General features: G+C 45.1%; 1 protein-coding gene across 1 annotated transcript in view; it reads left to right on the top strand.

The window, feature by feature from the left end:
* The window catches only part of T265_00259 (hypothetical protein), a gene marked incomplete at both ends in the record, with an annotated part of 13,583 nt that extends 1,109 nt beyond the window's left edge, over nucleotides 1–12,474 (top strand). The window contains 6 exons of the mRNA XM_009163967.1: nucleotides 4,063–4,486; nucleotides 5,497–5,845; nucleotides 6,586–6,760; nucleotides 10,215–10,321; nucleotides 11,169–11,486; nucleotides 12,087–12,474. Of these exons, the coding sequence (XP_009162231.1) occupies nucleotides 4,063–4,486; nucleotides 5,497–5,845; nucleotides 6,586–6,760; nucleotides 10,215–10,321; nucleotides 11,169–11,486; nucleotides 12,087–12,215 (1,502 nt within the window). The remainder of the gene's footprint in view (nucleotides 1–4,062; nucleotides 4,487–5,496; nucleotides 5,846–6,585; nucleotides 6,761–10,214; nucleotides 10,322–11,168; nucleotides 11,487–12,086) is intronic.
* Nucleotides 12,475–21,215: the final 8,741 nt, after the last annotated feature.

Raw genomic sequence — 21,215 nt, 5'->3', positions numbered from 1 at the left:
ATATATATCCACCAAACCCACCTAAAGCTTCTCCCAAAAATTGCCATCCGGCTACTTCGTACCCTGTTATCGTCCACCAATTCATTGCTTACTATTACCCATTGTCGTTCCAACACCACTCAACCAAATCTGGTGGAACTGTAATTGCGGATTTTTAAATGCCAAAGTGTGTGATGACCATGCCTGGATACCCTTTGGAGCGTGAGTTTATCATTAAAAGGAATGCGATTCCCCTCCTTGTCAAGACCGGTTCTGAAGACAGACAAATGTGCCCCAGGTTAGCCAGCATAATTTGTCTAATGGTGTACAGCTTACATGTTGGAAGTAGCATTAGGATTTACCACCTCGTTTATCATCACCATCAGCAGTAGCTGCTGCGAAAACCTGGTAACTTTTGTACGGTGGTTCTAGATGCTACAGTTTCGTTCACTAATGATTTGGGCAGGTGGGTTAGATAGCTTCGCATTGGAGGTGATGCCTGACGCAATTGATACGTCAATACAGGGGTGTCAGTGGAGTTTTTATTGGGGAGATTGGGACGGGAGCTGTGCACCGAAGGCAGTAGCTTGAGTCATTTCTGACAGTGTGTAACCATTTATATGTCCCGTCTTGAAGTCCCCATCCAGGAAGACGGCAATGACCAGAGAAACTGCGTTTGATGGTAGTGGATTTTTAGCCATTAGTTGACCGCCTCTGGCCCTCTTCTACCCTTCACGTGGTTGTGCGAAAAGGGCTGTTTGAGGGATCCGGTCGATTGGCATACGAAGCACGTGAGCAAGCCAGCACAACCTATGAAATGCGATCAGTTCATCTATCGTGGGCGAGTTGTTTCTTCCGAAAACAGATCAGTTACTAGTTTAAAGCTTCATCCAATTGGTTGGGCTCGATGACCTATCGGGCAACTCAACCAATCTTAACGTATGCAAACGTGAAAAGATATGTGCACCTGTCATGACCAAGATTACTGGGATTGCAATGTCGTCCTACAGTACCATAAGGCTTAGGGAATCAAACAGATATACAACTTACTAATCATGACCACTGTTACCGTATGGAATGGAGTCTTTCCAGTATATCTAAGGAGGACAAGATGGCTCAGTGGTTAGAGCGCGAATTTACTGACCGGAAGGTCCGTGGTTCGAACCCGACCTCTGCCTCTGCCTCTCGACTTCCCCTGTCCAGGCTTGGGCAACTTGGCAGTATTCCAGCCATGGTAGCACATCAGCTCATCATCATCATTATCAGTTGCAATAACCGCATACATGCCGTACAGTGGTTGCTGCTGCCATATTTTCGTTCACCGATGATTTGGGGAGGTGCGATAGGTAGCTCTGCACCGTCAGTGGAGTACCATAAGGCTTAGGGAATTGAACAGATATACAACTTACTAATCATGACCACTGTTACCGTATGGAATGGAGTCTTTCCAGTATATCTAAGGAGGACAAGATGGCTCAGTGGTTAGAGCGCGAATTTACTGACCGGAAGGTCCGTGGTTCGAACCCGACCTCTGCCTCTGCCTCTCGACTTCCCCTGTCCAGGCTTGGGCAACTTGGCAGTATTCCAGCCATGGTAGCACATCAGCTCATCATCATCATTATCAGTTGCAATAACCGCATACATGCCGTACAGTGGTTGCTGCTGCCATATTTTCGTTCACCGATGATTTGGGGAGGTGCGATAGGTAGCTCTGCACCGTCAGTGGAGGGTATTGGGAAGGGAGCTATGCATTGAAGGCAATAGTTTGGATGCATGGGCGTCAGTGAGGGCGCGACTAGGCCATGTCTGACAATGTCTCTAGCCATTGATGTGGCCCGTCTCGGGGTCCCCATCCAGGAAGATGGCAATGACCAGCGCAGCAGAGTTTGCTGGTAATGGCTTTCTTACTTCCCTGCCAACTCATTCTTTGACTGCCTCTGGCTCTCTTCCACCCTTCACATGGTTGTGCGAAAAGAGCCCTTCGAGGAAGTCGGTCGACTGGCATATTCAGCACGTGGGGAAGCCAGCACAACCTATGAAATACAATCAGTTCATCTATCGAGGATGAGTAATTTCTTCGAATACCACTCGATGTACTTCAGCATTGTTGATCCGGTGTTCCCTCCTGACTCGAGGGGTTGCTCCGGAGACATTAGTTGTCAAACACTGAAGGTTTTTTGACGTCCTCATTGTGCAGCAGCCAGGTTCCTGATCCGTATAATATGTAGCGCATTGCATCATTGTAAACCCGACCCTTGACGGATAAACGGATGTCTCATCTACGCTACATGTGACGCAGGTCCACAAAAACTGCTCTGGCCTTCCCAGTCCTGATGGAGATATCATCTTTCTCGAGACCACCAGGACTGATACAGCTGCCCAGGTAGATAAATTTGTCTACTACCTCAATCGATTCATCCGCAAGTATGAGACTAGGGTTCAATCCCACCCAGTCTTACAGTAGCACTTCACACTTTGCAAGTGTGAAGCGCATGCCGAACCATGAGGCAGAATTATTTAGATTATTTAATGTTGTTTGCATTACCACGTGGTCAGATCTAAGAAGAGCTATGTCTTCTGTATACTCGATATCTGTGAGCGGACGCCCCGGGAGCACTTCGACACCACAGGCATTAGAGGTTGGTAGTGAGTCTTCCGTGATCGTATCAATGACGAAGTTGAAGAGGAAAGGTGAAAGAGGACAGCTCTGTCGGACGCCACTTGATGTGATGAACTCAGGCGAGAGCTCCCCGTAGCCATTCACACGGCCGCGGGAGTTGGCGTACAGCGCCTTAAGGAGGGTTAAGAATTCATGGGGAACACCTTTGCTCCAAACATACTGTCATAGTGTCTGATGGTCCACAGAGTCAAAGGCAGCTTTCAGATCAAGAAACACAACCATCGTTGGCTGCTGGAAGCAGTGTCGCTGTTCTGGAATCTGTCGGAGTGTGAAGATATGATCGATGCAAACTCTTGCAGGACGGAACCCAGCTTGGTTTTCACGGACCTCTCCCTGTGTTCAGCCAATTTTCGAGGGATAAGACCAGAGAGCACCTTCGATGCCACAACTATCAGGCATAGTGGTTTTTGCATAGCGTCCGCGTAACTTTTTTGAGGATAGGGATAACTGTTGGTGGTTATAGACATTGTCAGACATGGCCCAATCACGCGCTCAATGGCGCTTATGCATCCAAGCTATCGCCTTCAATGATACCTCTCTTCCCAACCCCCCACTTAACAGTCCACCTACAGTGCTGTATTTACGCACTGATTTATCAGCTCCCTAATGCGCAGCTACCTACTCCACCTCCCCGAATCATCAGTGAGCGGAACTGTGTCAGGTACATCCACTGTACAACAAGTACGCGGTTGTTACGGCTGACAGTCATGATGATTATGACCATGTCAAGATGGCAGCTTTAGTTATGGACCACTTCATTCGAGAATATGGGTTTGAATTTGATTGATTTTGGATGCAAAACTATTTGATTAACCTGAAAATATAAAGGTACTATAATCGCTTAGCTGTAAAACCCTTTCGGTATCTAGCTTCCATACACCCCTTGGAAGCACGGGGGCCTAAATACTTCCAGGCGATCATGCCTAGACAGGAGCAGTCGAGATGCAGAAGTTCTGTTCCAACCACGAACCTTGCGTTCAATAAGTTTGCACTTTAACAACTGGACTATCTCGAGTTCAAACCTGAATGTGCTCGCAAAGAATGACCCCCGAGAATGCTCTGCAATGGCCAGGGAGCAGTTATCAGTGGAGGTAACTGAGATTACCAGACATGGTGGGTAATAGCGTACTTGCTCTGCTTTTTCGGATGAGGAGTCCCTGTCCCACGTTTTGGTATACAAATGACCCTCACAGAGGGTTTTCCTATCCTATTAGATGAAAAAACTTCGAGGATTGAAAGTCGGTTCTTAAGAATGGATAACCATTTTATTATAGACTCTTAAAGTGAATGACTATCTTTGGTATTATTGGAACAACGCACATTTACCCGTCTTATAAATTTGCGTTTGTTGATAGTCCGTTGTCATCATCCATGAATCTGGTTTGCTTTGATACCTGCTCTAGGTGCTGCAGATGACGACGACGAAAACTTTGGAGGAGAAATTGATCATTCACTCTTTGCGGACGCCGCAATTTTCGAAGATCCTTCAGCTCAGAAGCAGCTGGAACATCTCACTTCAGAAATTGAATCTCATATGGATACTGCTCGGTTTGGTTTGCATGATGGAACGACCCCAGTCCCTGCCTCAGGGGTTGCATCTGAAGAACTCGTTCAAACCGTCGTTGAAAAATCGACTTCCCAATTCCCAGAGGTTACCGCGGCGACCGAACCGAATTTGACTGCAGTGCCGGTGGTCAACTTGGGCGCGTCCAGGGTGGGTGGCACAACCATCCACGGAGAAAGTACAACACTCATAACAAATGAATCGGAGGCCTTTGCTTTACAACCGATTGATGCTACTTCAGTAATGGGTACCGAAACCAGAAGGTATGTTGATTAGTATGCCCCCTAAGTCGGTTTCAGTGAGATCAAGGGCTAGCGTACAGCAGCATTCTTTGGAGTAGACAAACCCAAGGTCCTGACTCGTTGTGAGGGTTTACCGATGTAACCAAATACAGCTTGTTCTAACCAGACTTTCAATTCCGCGGTGCAAAGTGTCAATGGTTTTGAGTGGATAAATGTGACTTGACTTTTAGGTTAAACTCGTGATCCTGCTCGTCTTGCTTAACAGTAATTTTGACCACACAAGGGAAAACCTTACAAAAGGACAACGAGAGGTTTAGTAACGTCTTATTCTTGTGCTGTTGCATCGAGTGAGTGTGGTCTCTGTTGCGTGTTGTCTCTTCTCAAGCATTCGATAACTATTAGTTCTCGAGAAAATCACCGACCGCTCAGCAAAAGCGGCTGTAAATTCATCCGTTGGATGTCTCTTCGGAGGCTAAGAGTTACCTCAAACTCATCACAAATTGTGAGATACTGCAGCGTTAACTCCAAACAGGCATTTTTCACAAGTGAGCAGCATATTACGACTCAGTACTTCCAGTTGAGGACCCTGTAAGGAGCCGTTCCCCTCAGGCGCTTGGGTACATTCATAAATACATAGCTACTTCAATACGCCTGTCCATCTCAACTTCTTGCTTAACTATCTTGTACAGAATCCTAACGACACACCTACAACTGCCATATTATTGGGGTCATGACAGTGTATTGACTGGAACCCTTAAAATGCTTCGTAGTGTAAATTGTTTGGTGGTATGTAGACCCCAAGGACAACCTAGGTATAAAATGGGATGTTTATTGTTTACTTTGCCATTGTTTCTATTTTTATCTATCTGCTTCCTCACCCGAAAATAAGTTGAGGTCGTAGCAAATACTATGGAACTAGGCAGAATGCTCATTAGCACAGGTGCATAAGCAATGTGTCTTTACTTATCGGCTTGCCTTGGTAAATGTACCTACTGATTCACATAGCCCTGATATGCCAATTTGTTTGTCAGACCGGGAAAGCGCAAACGTCGTTTGGTTATAGATGAACTCAAGTCAATCCCAAGTGAGACCATGAAGCTACAAATGGAGGACACTTCAGATATCACAACCCAGCTCGATCTGGCGCCACCGACAAAGAAATTGATGCACTGGAAAGAAACTGGGAGCGTGGATAAACTATTCACCCTCCCAGGCCGTGCAATCTACTCTCGAGTTTTGTTGCGCCTGTTCGTCTCCAACCTCCATGTGGTTCCCAGTGTTGACGATGCAGCCGAAGAGCTGCTCCATCCTTTGAGACTCGGTTTTGTTCCACCTGTCTCCCAGGCTGGTCCAACGGCGTTGCCAGACGAAACCAGCCAGGTTAGTATGTCTGTGGTCGTTGTTGACCTCATTACGATGAAGTATTTTTGAATATCTAAGGCCCTGTACTGTACATCTTATGGAGTGCTCCAGATAAGATTTTCCACTTCCGTTCATTCAGTGTGCTCCTCGCATGCGTAGCAAAACTAAGCTCCAACATATGCGCTTTCCTTAAAGATATCTCCCCATCTGATAACACATCTTAATGATATGCGGTGGTTTTTATACAAACTCAAGTTCGCACAAACCTTCAGGTGCCTCTTGCTTAGCAGACCGTTAGTTTTCCCTTTTTTTGACACCCAACTTAACCCTTTCGTCGAATAGCAACACATCTAGGTTTATTCGTATTTCAAAGATGTTATGTAGAGTAACGCTTTCGTTCTTTTGGCAGAGTTGTTCAGCGAGAGCATACTATTATCCCTATGAGAGAACAATTCAGATTAATGAATATGTTGTATCAGGATTAAAGTTTGTTTTTTAGTCTGATTTTACTTCTTAGGTTACTCAGTAGGTTAGGGTTTTTGCGACAGTGGAGCCTACCATACAATTAGGCCCTTAGGTTAACCATACCATCTGGTTGCTCTGTAGTTCCGATTCATATATACGCCTTATTAACACGTCAGTGTTGGCCGGCCACTGTCAGACAGCAGCTCGAGCAAATCCCATCACAAAACTTTGCAGCATTCCATTTCTTTAATAGTCTTTTTTCACATTCGTCATTCGTGCTGCTCTGTTTCCAGCCTAGCCTTAGCGAGTTATCTAACCATGACCTAAGTGGAACAAAATCTCCGGGCGTAACGTTTGAGAACACCCTGGCAACGATGGGTGGACAAAAGCTCGACGTTATTCATGAAATGAACGAAGAAGGTTCCAATCAGCTGCCCTTCGACAGGCTGTCATCCCACCCGGATGAAGGTACGTCCACCAGTGTCCCAATCGATTACTAATCATTTGGCTCTCGTCGGTTTAGCCTGCATAAGATGGAGGAGACTAATTCTTCTAGGGGTTTTGGGTCTAGAGAAGAGTATACCGTAAGTATGGTTTTCAGAAAAGCTTGGGAAACAGTCGGTAAATTTATTACTGGGCAACGCCTCAATTTGACACAAAAGCTTCGTTAGGCCAAGTGACTAGGTTACGGGGTCCGTCGAGATTCAAAGCTAAATCGATGTTAGATGTCCGCTAAGGCAGGAAAAGGTAAAAGCAAAAGCGGTCACCTTGAAAAGGGAAAGCAGCATCTCGCCGATGGTTCCTACCGACAAATTACGAATGGTACCATTACTCCAATAATGGTACCCAGTGAGTTTGATTTGGCGGCATCTAAGGAATGGATTGGCAGAGCAGTTATTCCACATAAAGCAGGAACATCAGAGTTTATTCAAAGATGACTAAAGGTAGTCGACATTCGAGTAGCATTTCGGAAGGGAAAAACGCTACACTCAATTTTGGTGCAATTGAAGGATTCGTTCTCGGCTGAAAGGACTAGGGATTGTGTAAAATTAAATGGAACGATTGCACTAAGGTTTACAATGAGGCACAGTCAGAGAACTGCACACCAGAACTGGCGAGCACAAGAGAAAGGTAAACAGACCACGAAGGAATGCGAGCAAACACGAAACGCTGGTTAAACACTCAGCGATGGCGGTGCATGCGTTAGACACAGGACATAAAATAGATCTGGAGAATACAGAAGTTTCAAGACGGGAACAGCGATTCACACCACAGCTGCGGATGACCCAGACGGTAGAAATCACCAAGCGTCACAGCGTGAATGGAATCGAGGGCATGCTTTTGAAGCCGGATTGACATGTGACTGCATGTGGTTGTCAATAAACGTAGTATTGTCAGCAAACCGGGGGTAGAGATCCCAACCCGACCAAAGTTCACAACTGTCATAGCCTTAGCCCATACACACAGGATCAGAAAGTGCAAACGACGTTCCAGAGGAATCTTCACGTGAAATGAACTGGAAAACTAGACTCCAAGCTGGTTTTACAATCGGTCTTAACACTTGGTGACCTACGCTAACAAACAAAATCCTTTATCTGATACCTAACAGTGATTTAGCCTGAATTAGCTGATAGATTCTCCTTCCGCCTTTAATCTGGACCAACCTCGTAACCTACTCGTCTGGCTGGACGAAGTTTTTGTACCAAAAGCGAAAGTTTGACCAGCAGTGAATCTAGCTATTTTTTCCCAAACTGTTCCGAAAACGATGACTTCTCCATCCAACTGATTAAATACACCGTAGGTAGCTTCCTCAAGTAAAATCTTGAATGTGTCGTGAGGCTCACTATTTCTATTGTTGTGTGAAGCGTCTGAACAGTTATCAAATCCAAACTACGGAGGGGTATTCGTCAACGGTTGTTATCAGGATAATACCGACGGCACATTTTCAGACTATTACTACAAGACCAGGCAACCTATTATGAGGGATTCTGTGACATCTGGTATACCCGAGAGATTGACGGTTAGGTGGTTGTCACAGGATCACATGAAACATGGGTAAGGCTCCGTGCTTAACGCGAAACAACCCCGGTAATCCTCATAAGCGTGTCCTGTATACGATTAAGCGTTGTTAAACGCATGAGTTCGTTGGCACGTATCTCGTTCCACGCGTACTTTGTTTACTTCAGTTAATTTTGCCCATAGATCATATGGTAAGCAAGAACCCCCGAGCTTTCCACGCTTTCATCATCTCTAGATTCCACTTTTCCATAGTCCTCATTTCCAAGCAAGTTAACTCAACTTGTGCTGAAATGTGGACGAGCACTACACAGTTGTTCCATCCTTTTTACTAACCGGGAGCCTAACAAACTTCGGAGTAAGTTCAGTGCCGCAAACATCAACTGCGAATAACTGAGTGCCAGGGTGATTAACGTGCAATGTGATAACACCTATCGACACCCAATCATCAATCACCTGATTCACATCACGTACCAACTACTTACGTGGCGACTTCGCAGGAGAAGGTTCATGTAACCTCTGAAGGCTTTTGCTTCAAAAGCGTTTGGTAACGGTCGTTTTCCTTTCGAATCTTGCTAGAGATTCGTCAGACACGGCACGAAAAGGCCGTACAGTGCTTTCCGACATAACTCTTCACACTACCCACGAAGTTTTAATTGTCTGGCAGTCAGAGCTAACTTCAAACTGTATAATACCTGGTACTGACTCAGAAGCCAAACGGGTTATTTGGATGCTAGTTATCAAGGTGCTGTTTCACTCATTCTTGCTACCTTACTAAAAAGTTTGTACGAATAGGTTCTTTTGCGTTGTGCAATCGCAGAATCCTCTTCAGGGCATCTGACTGAGATCGTAGAAGAGAATGTCACCCAGTATATTAGCGTAACGCTACTTTTCCCCATTTATTTTCTACCGATTTTTTTCGTAAAGGGAGACATGGGTCCTCGTTTACTTCCGAGTGCGTTAATTGTTTTGCTGTGGATCCACGGCATCTTCTTATACGTAGGCAGTGCACCTTTTGCAAGCATCATAAAGATATCGGTTCCTTATCGACATTCCATTTCTCCCATTTAGTGGCAACGCTCTGATGGCTGCCTGTGCTACTTGGCACTCCATGAAAAGCGATTCTGTTTGGGAGGGAACTTCGTTTAGTTACAAGTGATAGTTACAGTGTTTCATGCATCCTATCCCAACTATAAATTATGCGCTTCTGCGGCTTCTGAACATGAGAGTTCTATCCATCTATCCGAAACTGACCAAACTAGCTCTTAATGACTGATATGTTTCTACAGGTTATTTGATCATCAAATCCAATCGGTTTCGCTTTAAGAGGGTTGGTCGTAAGTGCTAGTCGAGTGAACGGAATCGTAGGACGACTCATAGTACGGAGGTGGGGACTGGAAGTTGGGAGGGACTATCGCTCGTGATTCAAAAGAGTTATCGCGTCTTGGGCAATCGATGTGTTGCTGCTAGGGTCTGTTATTGTCCAGGACGTCCTTACGTGGGGATCGGGTTTGGCTGTTCCATCAAAGCATGTCATTCTGAGAACTTAGTGCATTTAGGCACAGTAAAGTTGATAGAGCTTGTTGTGCGGGTACCATCTTCGTTGATTAACACTTTTCACGGCTTCCTTATGCCTACGGATCACCTTTGGTAGCGGTATCGATTGTGCCGTCAATCGCTTAGCTTGTTCTTACACTCGCCCTGTCGTTCACAGACTGGGAGTCCAATATCCGTTCATCGTTTCTTAACCATCCTACCGGATTTATATCCTTGTGTATTCACGAACTACACCACGGAGAATTTAAAGTCAGGGAAACAACCGTGTGTTGTTTAGCTCGTCATTCAAAAGATTAAGAACCGATGATTTAATTGTTCCGAAAATGTGTGCATTTCTTTTGCTCTTTAGTCCACCCTGGTGATTCTAACGATGACTACGACGATGGCCATATGCACGACGACCTGTCGTTCATGCCTCCGAGTATCCTGTCGGAGGCACCACCCAGCGTGATGCAGGTATGTTCCTAATAACCTTTTAAATCTTCTGTTGACTCCGCTGTGGTTGCAGTGAGATATCAGTGGATGAATCCCATAGACCATGTTCGTGTCTGTATGGTACATCTCGAGATAGCTGAGCTGTTAGGATGTGACTATTGACTGGGTAATCCCCGGTTCGAACCTTATCCTGGGTTTCCGGTCGCCCCTGTTTATAATTGAGCAGGTGTGACAGTACCTTAGCCCTCGTGCTTCCTTCGGGTTATATGGCGGCAATACCCTTGAGTGGTTAGATTTTTCCTTCTTGTTCATCTGCTAGTCCCCTTGGCCTGCGTTGATGCTTCTGCTAATATTCCTCCATCTGTTTCTTCCTTCAAGTTCTCCGTAAGTTCTTTGGTTCACATCTTTCCTCACATTCTTCACGTTGTTCCTGTTTGGTTCACTCACTCTTATGAGCATTATTTGATAACAATAACACGATGATAGTTCTCTAGCTGTGCTTTCAGTCGACCCTGATACCTTTTTAAATTCTTACTCGTCTGTGTCATTAGAGTGCTTTATCTTTTCTAAAAAATGCTCCTTTAACTTCGTCCTGGTTTAACCGAATGTGTCTGTGCGGTGACCCTCGACCCACGTAGCTTATAGGTTAGCTGCTTTAGTGCAAGCCTTACTGTTGTACAATGGTGTCGTACTGCACTTAGAAAAGCCGCTTTTTAAAAGCCCAGCAGGTCAATCTTTGGATGATACCACCCTTAGGTGCGCGTCACTGTACATCTGGAATTCGTCGTTCTAGTACAGCCATGTTCTCATGTTACTAATGCCTTTTGATAAGGTGCATCTCCAAGTCTATCTTTTCTGGTTCTTAAAGGCTGACATGTTAGCGTTAGAGCGAGAGCTCGCCAAAGCGGATGATGAGGCCGAAAAACAATTGGCGTTGGCATTTGCGGCAGCTAGTCCTGATCCCGCTGTACATCGCCATGCTGATGGTGGTGTTCTAGACGCACCAGACTCCTTGGCCAGTCCGGATATACAGGAGGGTCAATCCACATTAGAGTCGCTGGAGGAACGTCGCTTGGAGAAACGTTCCAAAGTGTTACTTCGAATGCTGCGAACACATCAACAGCAAATGGGCTGGGATGAACCATTGGCGCTGCAGAGCATTTGCGTCGGAAATACCAAGAAACAGGTGAGAACTGATGCCATGTTTATGTTTCATGAGCGATCGGTCATTCCTTCCAGGTTGTTTCCATGGTTGATTGGTTCTGTCGGTTACCAGTTCCATTGCCGCCTTGGTTCATATGATATGAACCAGACGCGCTCATTCACAAGTAGGACAGATTCAACATAAACTAGCGGATACGTTTAGTTTACTACAGCTGATGTCACTCTCTATGCTAACAGATTCCGGGCAGTTTTTACGGCGATTGCAGTTCTGAATTGAGGTAGGCCTTTTTTAGTGCAGGGAAGTTCGGTGGGCAGATGCTTTTGGAAGATATATGCGTTTGTTCAGCCTTGTGGAGAACCATCCAAGCACATCAATTCCGTTTATGTTAACTAGTAATTCTTGGAAGTTGTTATTGAATCTGGAAATTGACAAACAGCGGAGGGGATGACCAGTGTCCGTTTGATTACACCTGGTTCCGTCTAATTTTCTCCCAGTGACGAAATATCTTTATACGCGCAGAATACGACATCAATCTCGCCATTACGAAGAGACTCCATCCAGTATAGTACATTGAATTTTCCAACTGTCTAATAAACCTTTTACTGTGCTTCTTCGTTGCAGGCGGCTTCGAAGTTTTACACGATCCTGCTTTTACGCAAACAGGGTGCAGTTGAATTGAGGCAAGAAGAGGCCTACGGGGAAATTCTTATTTCTCAGGGTCCTAACTTCAACCGTTTGGTGGAAGTCTGAACGATTTCGCCCACTTTTTGGACTTCTTTGCTTACTATTTGTATCCCTTATCTGTCTCCACCTCTTGCTAATCTCCCACCCCACTGTTGTCACCTCTGTACTCCTTTAACTGCCTATTCAGGATATGGCACTATTTTATTGGCATCGTTTTGCTTTGTCCATTTGCTGCGTCACAGATTTTTTCACATTTATCCAGATATGCATTACCTTGTTTTTTCTAACTGTGTCTTTGTACAAACGTATTATTAATTACTCTTCCGTCACTCTTGGTTATCAAACCCTGCGTGGTACCGTTAATAACCGATGGTCTACAGTCTTGCTGCACCAGCCAGTAACCACTACCCCCGTGAGTGCTTGCAGTACTCCCGTCCTGCTCACTAGGAGTGGTCATTTAGTTGTTTGAAACTAATCCTGACTGGATCACTTTTATTGGTCCGCTCCGTATCACACACACAACAACTATCAGGCTATGGGGGACTGTGGAAAAAACACCTTTAAACTCTAATCTTCCTTCAGCAAGAGGTTTATCAAGCTCCTGTTTTGGCCTCTATGTGCATGGTGCAATCCGATCCTGGAAGGTCTCCCGAGAAATTCCTTCAAACACTTTGGTGTGCGGCGATGTCTCCCAAAATCGGACAAACTAAGCGACCCGGGCTTCAGTGACTTACATTTTCAAGCGATAGTTGGTCTTCCAAGACCTGGGCTTCGTAAAACGGGACTTGATATAAGCCTCTAGTGAAATAAATAGAGGAATGGATGTTTGGAATGTCTTTTTTTGTAGGCAACGTCTAGTGCACTTAGGAGCCTCCTCAAATCGATATAGTAGTGCCTGTACGTCGAAACATTTAAAGCGGAATATTCTTCGATCGTCTCGGCCTGGGTGATTCTCTACGGTCCTGGTCCAACTGTCACACTAAATCGACCAAGAGGAGTTCCTGTTAATTCCTCACGAAGTAACCATCATTACCTTTAAGGCTCCAATACGGTGTTCACGCACATTCTCCATCAGTCGTGATCTTGCGATGGAGAAATCAAACACCCTACTTGACCACTGTTGTCACTTAAATCCTGAATTTTTATCTAATTGAATCCAAGTACTAAGCACCAGCTCTAAGCAGACGGCAAATACCGTAGTTCTGTACTGACAAATAGGCGGGATGCGAACGCGTAAGTATAGCTATGATAGTTAAAAGTTGCACAGGCCTTCACAAATGAATTTATACAAGAATCAACTTTGATGCCTAATTCGCTTACCGCAAGATTCCCACGCCTTTAGTGATCCCGCTTTGAGATTTGAAACAACTCTGTAACCGCGGGATGTCTCTCCCACGCTTCGATTTTTGAATTTCATCCGGTCTTACCTCCAGCAATGCTGGATGTTTACTAGATCAGTTTCACGGACCGACATCAGATCCCGTGCACCCCCTTGTGTGCGTGTGGTCTACACCTGGGTTCCTCAAACATCCCCTGTCCAGTTCGTTGGGTGAACTCATAGCTGACAAAGCGGAATCAATTAACTAGCCTATCCGAATGTCACAGAACGGTCTTATTCGAACGACCTTAAAAATATTATACAATCAGATCTTTGCGTCACCGTATTCTAAGCCAACTGATTAGGTTTATGGTTCTGCGCAGAACTCACCCCTGTTAAGGATTTGGAACTCGTTTTCTCTGCTGCGTTTATTGGTTCGTCCACAATGGAATTACAAAGATCACATCAAAGTGATATTCAATGTTTCGGGAGCCGCTTAAAAGAACACTAGACCTACGTATTACGACCATCGTATTCCAAACGGTAAAGCACTGACATGTCCTTGATTAGGGACAGAACTTTTGCAATCCAACTACCAAGCCCGGTGAATAGCACAATCGGCAACTGCCCCATTGGGCTATCAAAAAAGCAGCAAAAGGTTCATTTGTTGAACATCTTGTGACCATAAGTCGTACTATGAACCCTCGGGTAGAGGGCTCTACGAGAAAAGTGATCCTATGGTATACGAAGTGCATGGCTTAGCCACCGTAACCGGTTGAATGTGGCCAGCTGATCTATTAAGGGGAATGAACTTTCAGGAAGCCATCTTGCGTATTTCAGCATCACTTATCTGGTGTTCCCACCAACTTAGCGCAACGCCTCGGAGGCACCGATGGTCCATCATACAGAGTCTCCTAAGGTCCCCACCCGCAACGGCCACGTCTCTGATGAATAAATTAGGACAGATTGGGCCGTGGCATTGTAAATTCTACCCTTGGCAGTCAAGCTGATACCACGTCAGTGCAATGAATGTCGGAGATTAGCAAACGCTGTTTGGCCTTCCAAGTTCGGAAAGTAACTTCGTCTTTCTCCAGTCCAACGGGACATACGCAGCTGCCAATTTAGGAGAACATATTTACTGCATCAATCGGTTCACCTACAAGTATGAGGTTTGAGTTTGATCCCACCCAATCTTGCACCAGCAAGATTGCGAAGCAAATCCCAAACTGTGCACCACTTAGGTTATTTTGAATAGTCTGCATTACTAAAAGGCCTGCTCCAAGGATGTCAATATCGCCGGCGTACTCAATGTCCGTGAATGAAGACCTTGGTAGTATTTCAGTCCGCGAGATGGGTAAAGGAGACTCAGGCAGTATATGGGTAACGAAGTTACAAGGGTGATTGACGATATTCTTAACCGACAGCCCTGGAAATGGTGAACTCAGAGGAGAGTTTGCCATAAACAGGTACATGTCCGAGGGAAAAGGCATATGAAGCTCTTATAAGAGACTAGAAGTTACAAGGAAAACCCTTCATCGTCAGACACTGACAGTTTCTGACAAGCAGTGGAGTCAAAATCAGATCTGAGATCGAGAAGTACGTCCATTATGGATCGTCGGAAGGAGTGGTACAGCTCTAACACTCGTCGCAAGTTGAAGATATGATCGATGCGACCCTGCTCAGGAAGAATCCAGCTTGATTCTCGTGGATCTGACTCTCTGGATGCTGAGTCGATCTTTGTTAATGCCAAACAGCACTGGTAGTTGTAGTCAGAAGACTGATGCCGCCGTAGTTTTCGCACGACTTCCTGTAACAGGTTGCGATAGTTCGTCGTTGCGAAGCCTTCTGAATTTTTCGGGCTTTCACTCCTTAAACTTTTTATTATTCGGTGGATGAAGAATCTGCAGACCCCATCACAGAGGATCGTTGCTGTTACACTTCTCTGGCTTCGATCAGAGCTGCTGATCATGATCATATTGAGTGTTTACTGAGGTGTGCGAGCGATCTCGAGCAAGCTGTTCCAGAATTTGCCGTCTTCCACCTTTCTCCAATCACCATCCACATAACCGTTGTTACCGATAGGTTCTTGGAGCTTCTTAGTCAAGAACTTGATGGCCACAACGATGGTTTAGATGACGAGTAGAGAAATGTGAGAGGAGCAATGATCACAGAGTCCAAAGGTTTTGGTTGAGGATCCTAATCACTCTTCTGTTTGGACGTGGGCAACCCACGTGGAGAATTAGAAATTACCGGATATCACTTAGGCCGTCGTGCAGTGCTGTCAGTCTGCACATCATAACTGCTGAACACAGCAGGGTGGACAAGCGAAACAACCTACTGCTGATGCCTCCTTCTTTGCTCTTCCACGTATTCACTATATCTTCTTCTTATCCAATTATCAACGGGATCTCCGTAGGTCCATTCCTAGGAAACGACAGATCCGTTTGATTCCCATTGCAGTTAGCTGCAGTACTAACGCATAACTCGGCCACCACGGCATTCAGAAGAATTAGGAAAACTCTGACACCTAGTTCACCTGACAAAATTTACAATTCGCCCCCTGAGACAAGCTGGACAACGGATTGCTGTTATATGCACGCTGGAATCGCTTCCTGTTTCTCTGAAACAAAATATCAAGACATATACAGCGGTTTTCTCTCGCTTCCGCTCATGCAAATCTGGCGGCCTATGGGCTGTTGCGGCTGATTCTACTTTAATTAGCATTGTTTTAGGCAATGGCGCTTAAGGATCTCTGATAGAATGCTTGCCCATTTATGGTCGCATTCGTAAGGTTTGTCTGTGACAGTATTCTGTAAAAGCGTCGACTACCCATGCATGTTGATTGTGCCTGCTTCCGTTCCAACAGTCTGTAGCTCCAAGACTCAGGTTTTTACGATGCCTCCGGTGTATTCTTGCGGCGGGCTAAAAGCTCTGATATCGTTGTGATTTTCGTGGATGGAGATGCGGAAGTAGATGGACGTAACAGTGCCAAGGCTCATTTGGGTGGTTGTTTAAGAGTGGAATCAGGACACATCGAAAACGACGAACAGCTGCTGCCGTTCTGTGCTACCCACGGACTGGTTCTGTGCAATACCAACTTCCGAAATCACCGAAGCCGTGTGGCCACATGGTGCTCCCCGCATGCGAGCCCATCTCCAACACACATTGACCGTATTGGCATTAGCTATGGTGGCATGGGTCAATTACTGATTGTTGCTCGCTCTGAAAATCCTAATTGGGTTAGGATAATATACTTATTTGTTTCTGCTTCTCTGTACTTTTCGTGAACGCGCAAGATGCGCACGCATCGCCTAGCTACTGAGAAGCTCTCAGAGCCTGATATGAAACAAAACTACTAACCCACATACTGAAGTCCATCTCGGAAAATAAGTCTCCGGACGTAGACGTCCATAGCCGTGCAATACACGGCGCGCTCCGGATGTGGAATGATGCGACCACCTAGATCTGAGCATTGGATCTCGAGCAACACTGAAATCGCTCGAAGCTCCGAGATATATTCCTCCTGGTCGACAGGACAATATCGGTCAAAGAAATGTCAGACTTCAGATGAAATTGAGCCCTTGTGCGGAACAAGGAGCTTGTTGGGTCCAGAAAGTCAGTGAGATGGAGGAATGTGCTAAACTGGCCCAGGGGTCACGTGTTGCACATACCGAGTTACCATCGATCAAGGCCAGCACTGTTTTTCGTGCCTAATTCGGAGTGGTGGACACCTGGAGTTGGACAGAGTTTGATATGACAGAGAAGAATGGACTTTACGAGAAGTTAGGGTGCAGTTTGCTTTCCAGGGTGGGGTCTAGGTGACCTCCCTATGCTTCACTGGAGGTACTGAACGATATGGCAGTTAACCGGTATCAGAAGCATTTAGGCTTTTAGTTTCCATCCAGATTGTTTAGCTGATTATTCGAGGTGTAGGCACCTTGGATATTTGTGGTAGACTACCCGTAAATAACCAAGTTTCCCTTCTTTCCAGTATTTAGTTTCAAGTAAATTGGTATGGCTTTATGGCAGTGAAGTAATCTAGATTACCCTAAGCGTTTCTATAAAAAGTATTCCCCCGGATTTTTCTGGTCAATTTGACCCAGGGGCCATTACGCAAAAATCCACTCTTTTTTCATCCCCGCATGTACGTTCGCGGCAGAGAATTGCATGCTCCACTAAACGTTGTTTTCTATGAGTTAGTTGTTAACTAATGAGTACTTTCCACATGCCCCCCCTCCGTATGAATTCGGAGAACAATACCGACATATATTCGCCTCCCGAAAACCTTTTCTTAGATGTGACATTTGGAAGTGTCATTAATTTATTACCTATTTCAGCCTGACAAATAAGGATATCTGGTCATTGATAAGCAATTTAAGTGGAACTAACCAACTTAGTAATTCTGATTAACTATGGGGATGCTTCGGCAGCAGTAGAGACATCAACACCATTTTTAATGCTATACAACCGGAAAGTATAATCACACTTGAGGCCTTCAGCTGAAAATCTGAAGGCTAGGGAGGGACGTGTTCCCAGCATTTAGGGCTGCCTACACCTACTAACAGTCAATCTGGCAAGCAACTGACTGAACAAGCGTCAGCGACATCGATTTACCACCATTTCTTGCAGTGCTTCCAGCGCAAGGAGGGTCACAAGAACTCCAGCCGGTATAACCGACTACACCAACCATACCGAAAATCTTCGTATCATCTTTCGCACCCTTCCTCCAATCCGCTCTGTGTTGCGTAATTTCCGAGATGTCGAAGATTTTTTTGATGCTACACAATTCATCAGGTCAACTGAAACTGTTCGACGACACACTACTGATTTTGTTCCTCATGGGACTCATCAGGTAAGTGGAGATCCAAGTTTCGATCAAACTTGTGTTTCTGATGAATATAAACTACAGATTTAATTGGAACCCCTCAAACTCCAAAATAATACACAAATGAGGTCATTTGTATAGACTTTAGTGTTCATATCAGAACAAAGGTTGGTTGAAAACCGGAGAATGATGAACCACATGAACGGCGAAACCGGCGATACACTATCGAAGAGTTTTCAGGAGAGTATAAGTGCAACATAAGGCTGGCGGAAACTCGGGGACTCCACCTACCTAATAAGCCCCAAGAAGGGCGAAACTGGCCGTGGGCTGTCGAAGAGTTTTCAGAAACTTTGTGAGTAGTTCTCATTATGAAAACGTTTTCAGGAGTCTTATAAACAATATGTTACGTCGAGAAAGGAACTCATACAATGCAGCCCCCCTCAAAAAAACGAAGTGCCCTAAGAGTAGTACGCTTCGTGTGTACTTGCTACACATAAGCCTGAGTGCATACCCTCTTTTCAAAGCCAACGGCTTCACCTTGTGCGATATCGCAGCACTACGACTGATACACACCCGTTGTAGAACACAATCTGCGCCCGTTATACGATATTTAGGGTAACGAATGCTAGGCAATTACAGCAGAACAATGTCATATTGCCTAAAGTTCCTCGTGCTGATTTTTTCAACTCTCATTATCGCAATCAGTGAATCCCAATAGCTTAAAATACGCATTGGTTACCTCGTTGAACCCAAAGAACATCATAAACGAGAGGTTCACCTGGAATTCAAGCGAGCCTCGCGTGAAGACCTAACCTGGTATGCAAACGAATGTATCTATCGAAACATAAAGCCAGTTTATTCAACTAGAGTCTCACTGCTGACAAGTATGATACCAGCATGTAGGACGCTCTGTTGCTTGCAAATATTTACTCTTCAGTCTGTCCGCCGTCGCACTCACTAGACGGGAAAACAAGGGTATAAACCATGTTTCCAATGGCGAGAAGGGTAGAATGCAAACTCAGTGAAGTGGGCGTCCATTTCGATGAAATTATAGCCGGGATGAATCTGACACTTCCATATCGTGCTTTTGGGCATGAAGAGACGGGGCAACAACCGGGAAGCAATCGCCCTATCAGATAGTGAAATTCTCTCCTCAACACCATAGAAGATTTCACGAGGGCTTAGTTTTTTACCGCTATGAAACAAGTTAATTCCTACTGACCTACTCGTGGCCGCTTGGAGCTTCAAAAAACTAAAGTAGGTGTACGTTCTGCAACACCACGTGGACAACCTTGATTTACATCTTGGGCGGACAGCATGCTGACTGAACTTCAACAAAATGTGAAGGTATCAGAGGTTAAGCTTGAAACCTGGTAATAATACAAGTTTTAAATAAAAGGGCAAGAACTCCACAAATTGGAAACTCCCACACGGAGGTTGCACTCGACGTGCCCCTGAATACTATGGCGAAAAGAATATAGTACACGTTTTCTACTCTTACTATGGATGTATTTGGTACCATCAGAGCGGGTCTCTGACGGTATCCATTCGACGGTTATATCGAGGCAGACCCAGCCTAGCTTTTTAAAGACTTTTAGTGACCCTGCCTTACTCAAAAGCTTAGTTACCTCATAACTCCGACGCATACCGGCATTCCAAAAAAAAACGTTTCCGTGAAGTCCCTTTATGCGTTGTACGGCACTTCCAATCAAAGACCCGATTTTTTTCATCCATTGTGAATGCGCGAATGATATCATGCCCGTGAATTTTAATGAAAGTACACACCAGGCTTACTATTATCACAGTGTGGACTTGAGAGATTCCACTGTAACTCAATGTTCTGAAGACTCAGGACATTGGATTTTCTCGTATTCAGGGGAGGCGATTCTCACTTTAAAAGTTACAGGCGTTTCAAGTCCCTTCGTGATAGAGTAACCCGGACGACCATCCTAAATGACATCGGACGCTTCTCTGATATGGGTATCATGCGGTCGTATGCTTTCACATTTTGAATATCACAAGTATCGCTTGTGGGTTCCTTTTTCCCCGCAGCATTCTTTGAACTGCTGTCCATTATTTCTAGAAGCATATTTTCAAATGCAGTGGAATAATAGTATCGTTGCTAACTTCGTCAGTGACCTCTGTTATAAATTTTACCAGCAGATCGTGCAGTACCGCATCCACTCCTCCTACCTTCCAACACTAGACCAACCAAAAACTGATCATATGTGTACTCCGTGATTGGAAGATGAGTGACGCCATACCCAGTCCAAGTGCGAGTTAATCAGACTGCTGATCAGCCGCTCGTTGAGTGTTCAAACTACTATCAGGGATGTCATGGATTGGAGACTACCGGGAGTTTCGTAATATGTGCACTGCTGATGATTCCCAATAAAGATGAAACAGCTGTACAGTGCTCCTCGGCTATTCAGCATAAACTGGCTTCAGTTCCTGGACGGAATCTCAATGGTCTTAGTTTCATTTGGCCAGTTACGTGGTTTTGGACTTATATAAAAATTCCGCTGCACTGTATTAGGTATCTTATGTTGTTTCAGATATTTTCGGGTGCAAGGCAGTGAAGAACAAAACATCCCACGACTTTGTTGTCCTTACTAGTTTGTTCAAGTTGACCGAGGAATCGCAATGCTGAAAACATTGCTGCCTAGTCTCTAATGGAAGGCGCTGATTTGATCGATCGTAATTCATCATGGTGAGTAGTTAACGAGTAGACTGTGTAACAGACAGTGTTTGAACAATCTAATCACCACAAGACGGGTCTTTGGAACTTAGAAGTGAAAAGTATCTTCGATCTAATCACAAGAATGGACGCAAACGTCTTAATATTCGAGTTGGATGTGGCAATCATCTGGTGAAATACGGGTATTGCAGGAATTAGCTTTTAGAGCTACAAACGTGCGTGAGC

This window comes from Opisthorchis viverrini, assembly GCF_000715545.1.
Source record: "Opisthorchis viverrini unplaced genomic scaffold opera_v5_2, whole genome shotgun sequence".
In the NCBI taxonomy this organism is placed as follows: Eukaryota; Metazoa; Platyhelminthes; class Trematoda; order Opisthorchiida; family Opisthorchiidae; genus Opisthorchis; species Opisthorchis viverrini.
The sequence above is the reverse complement of the archived record's forward strand: the minus strand, read 5'-3'. Positions and strand labels throughout refer to the sequence as shown.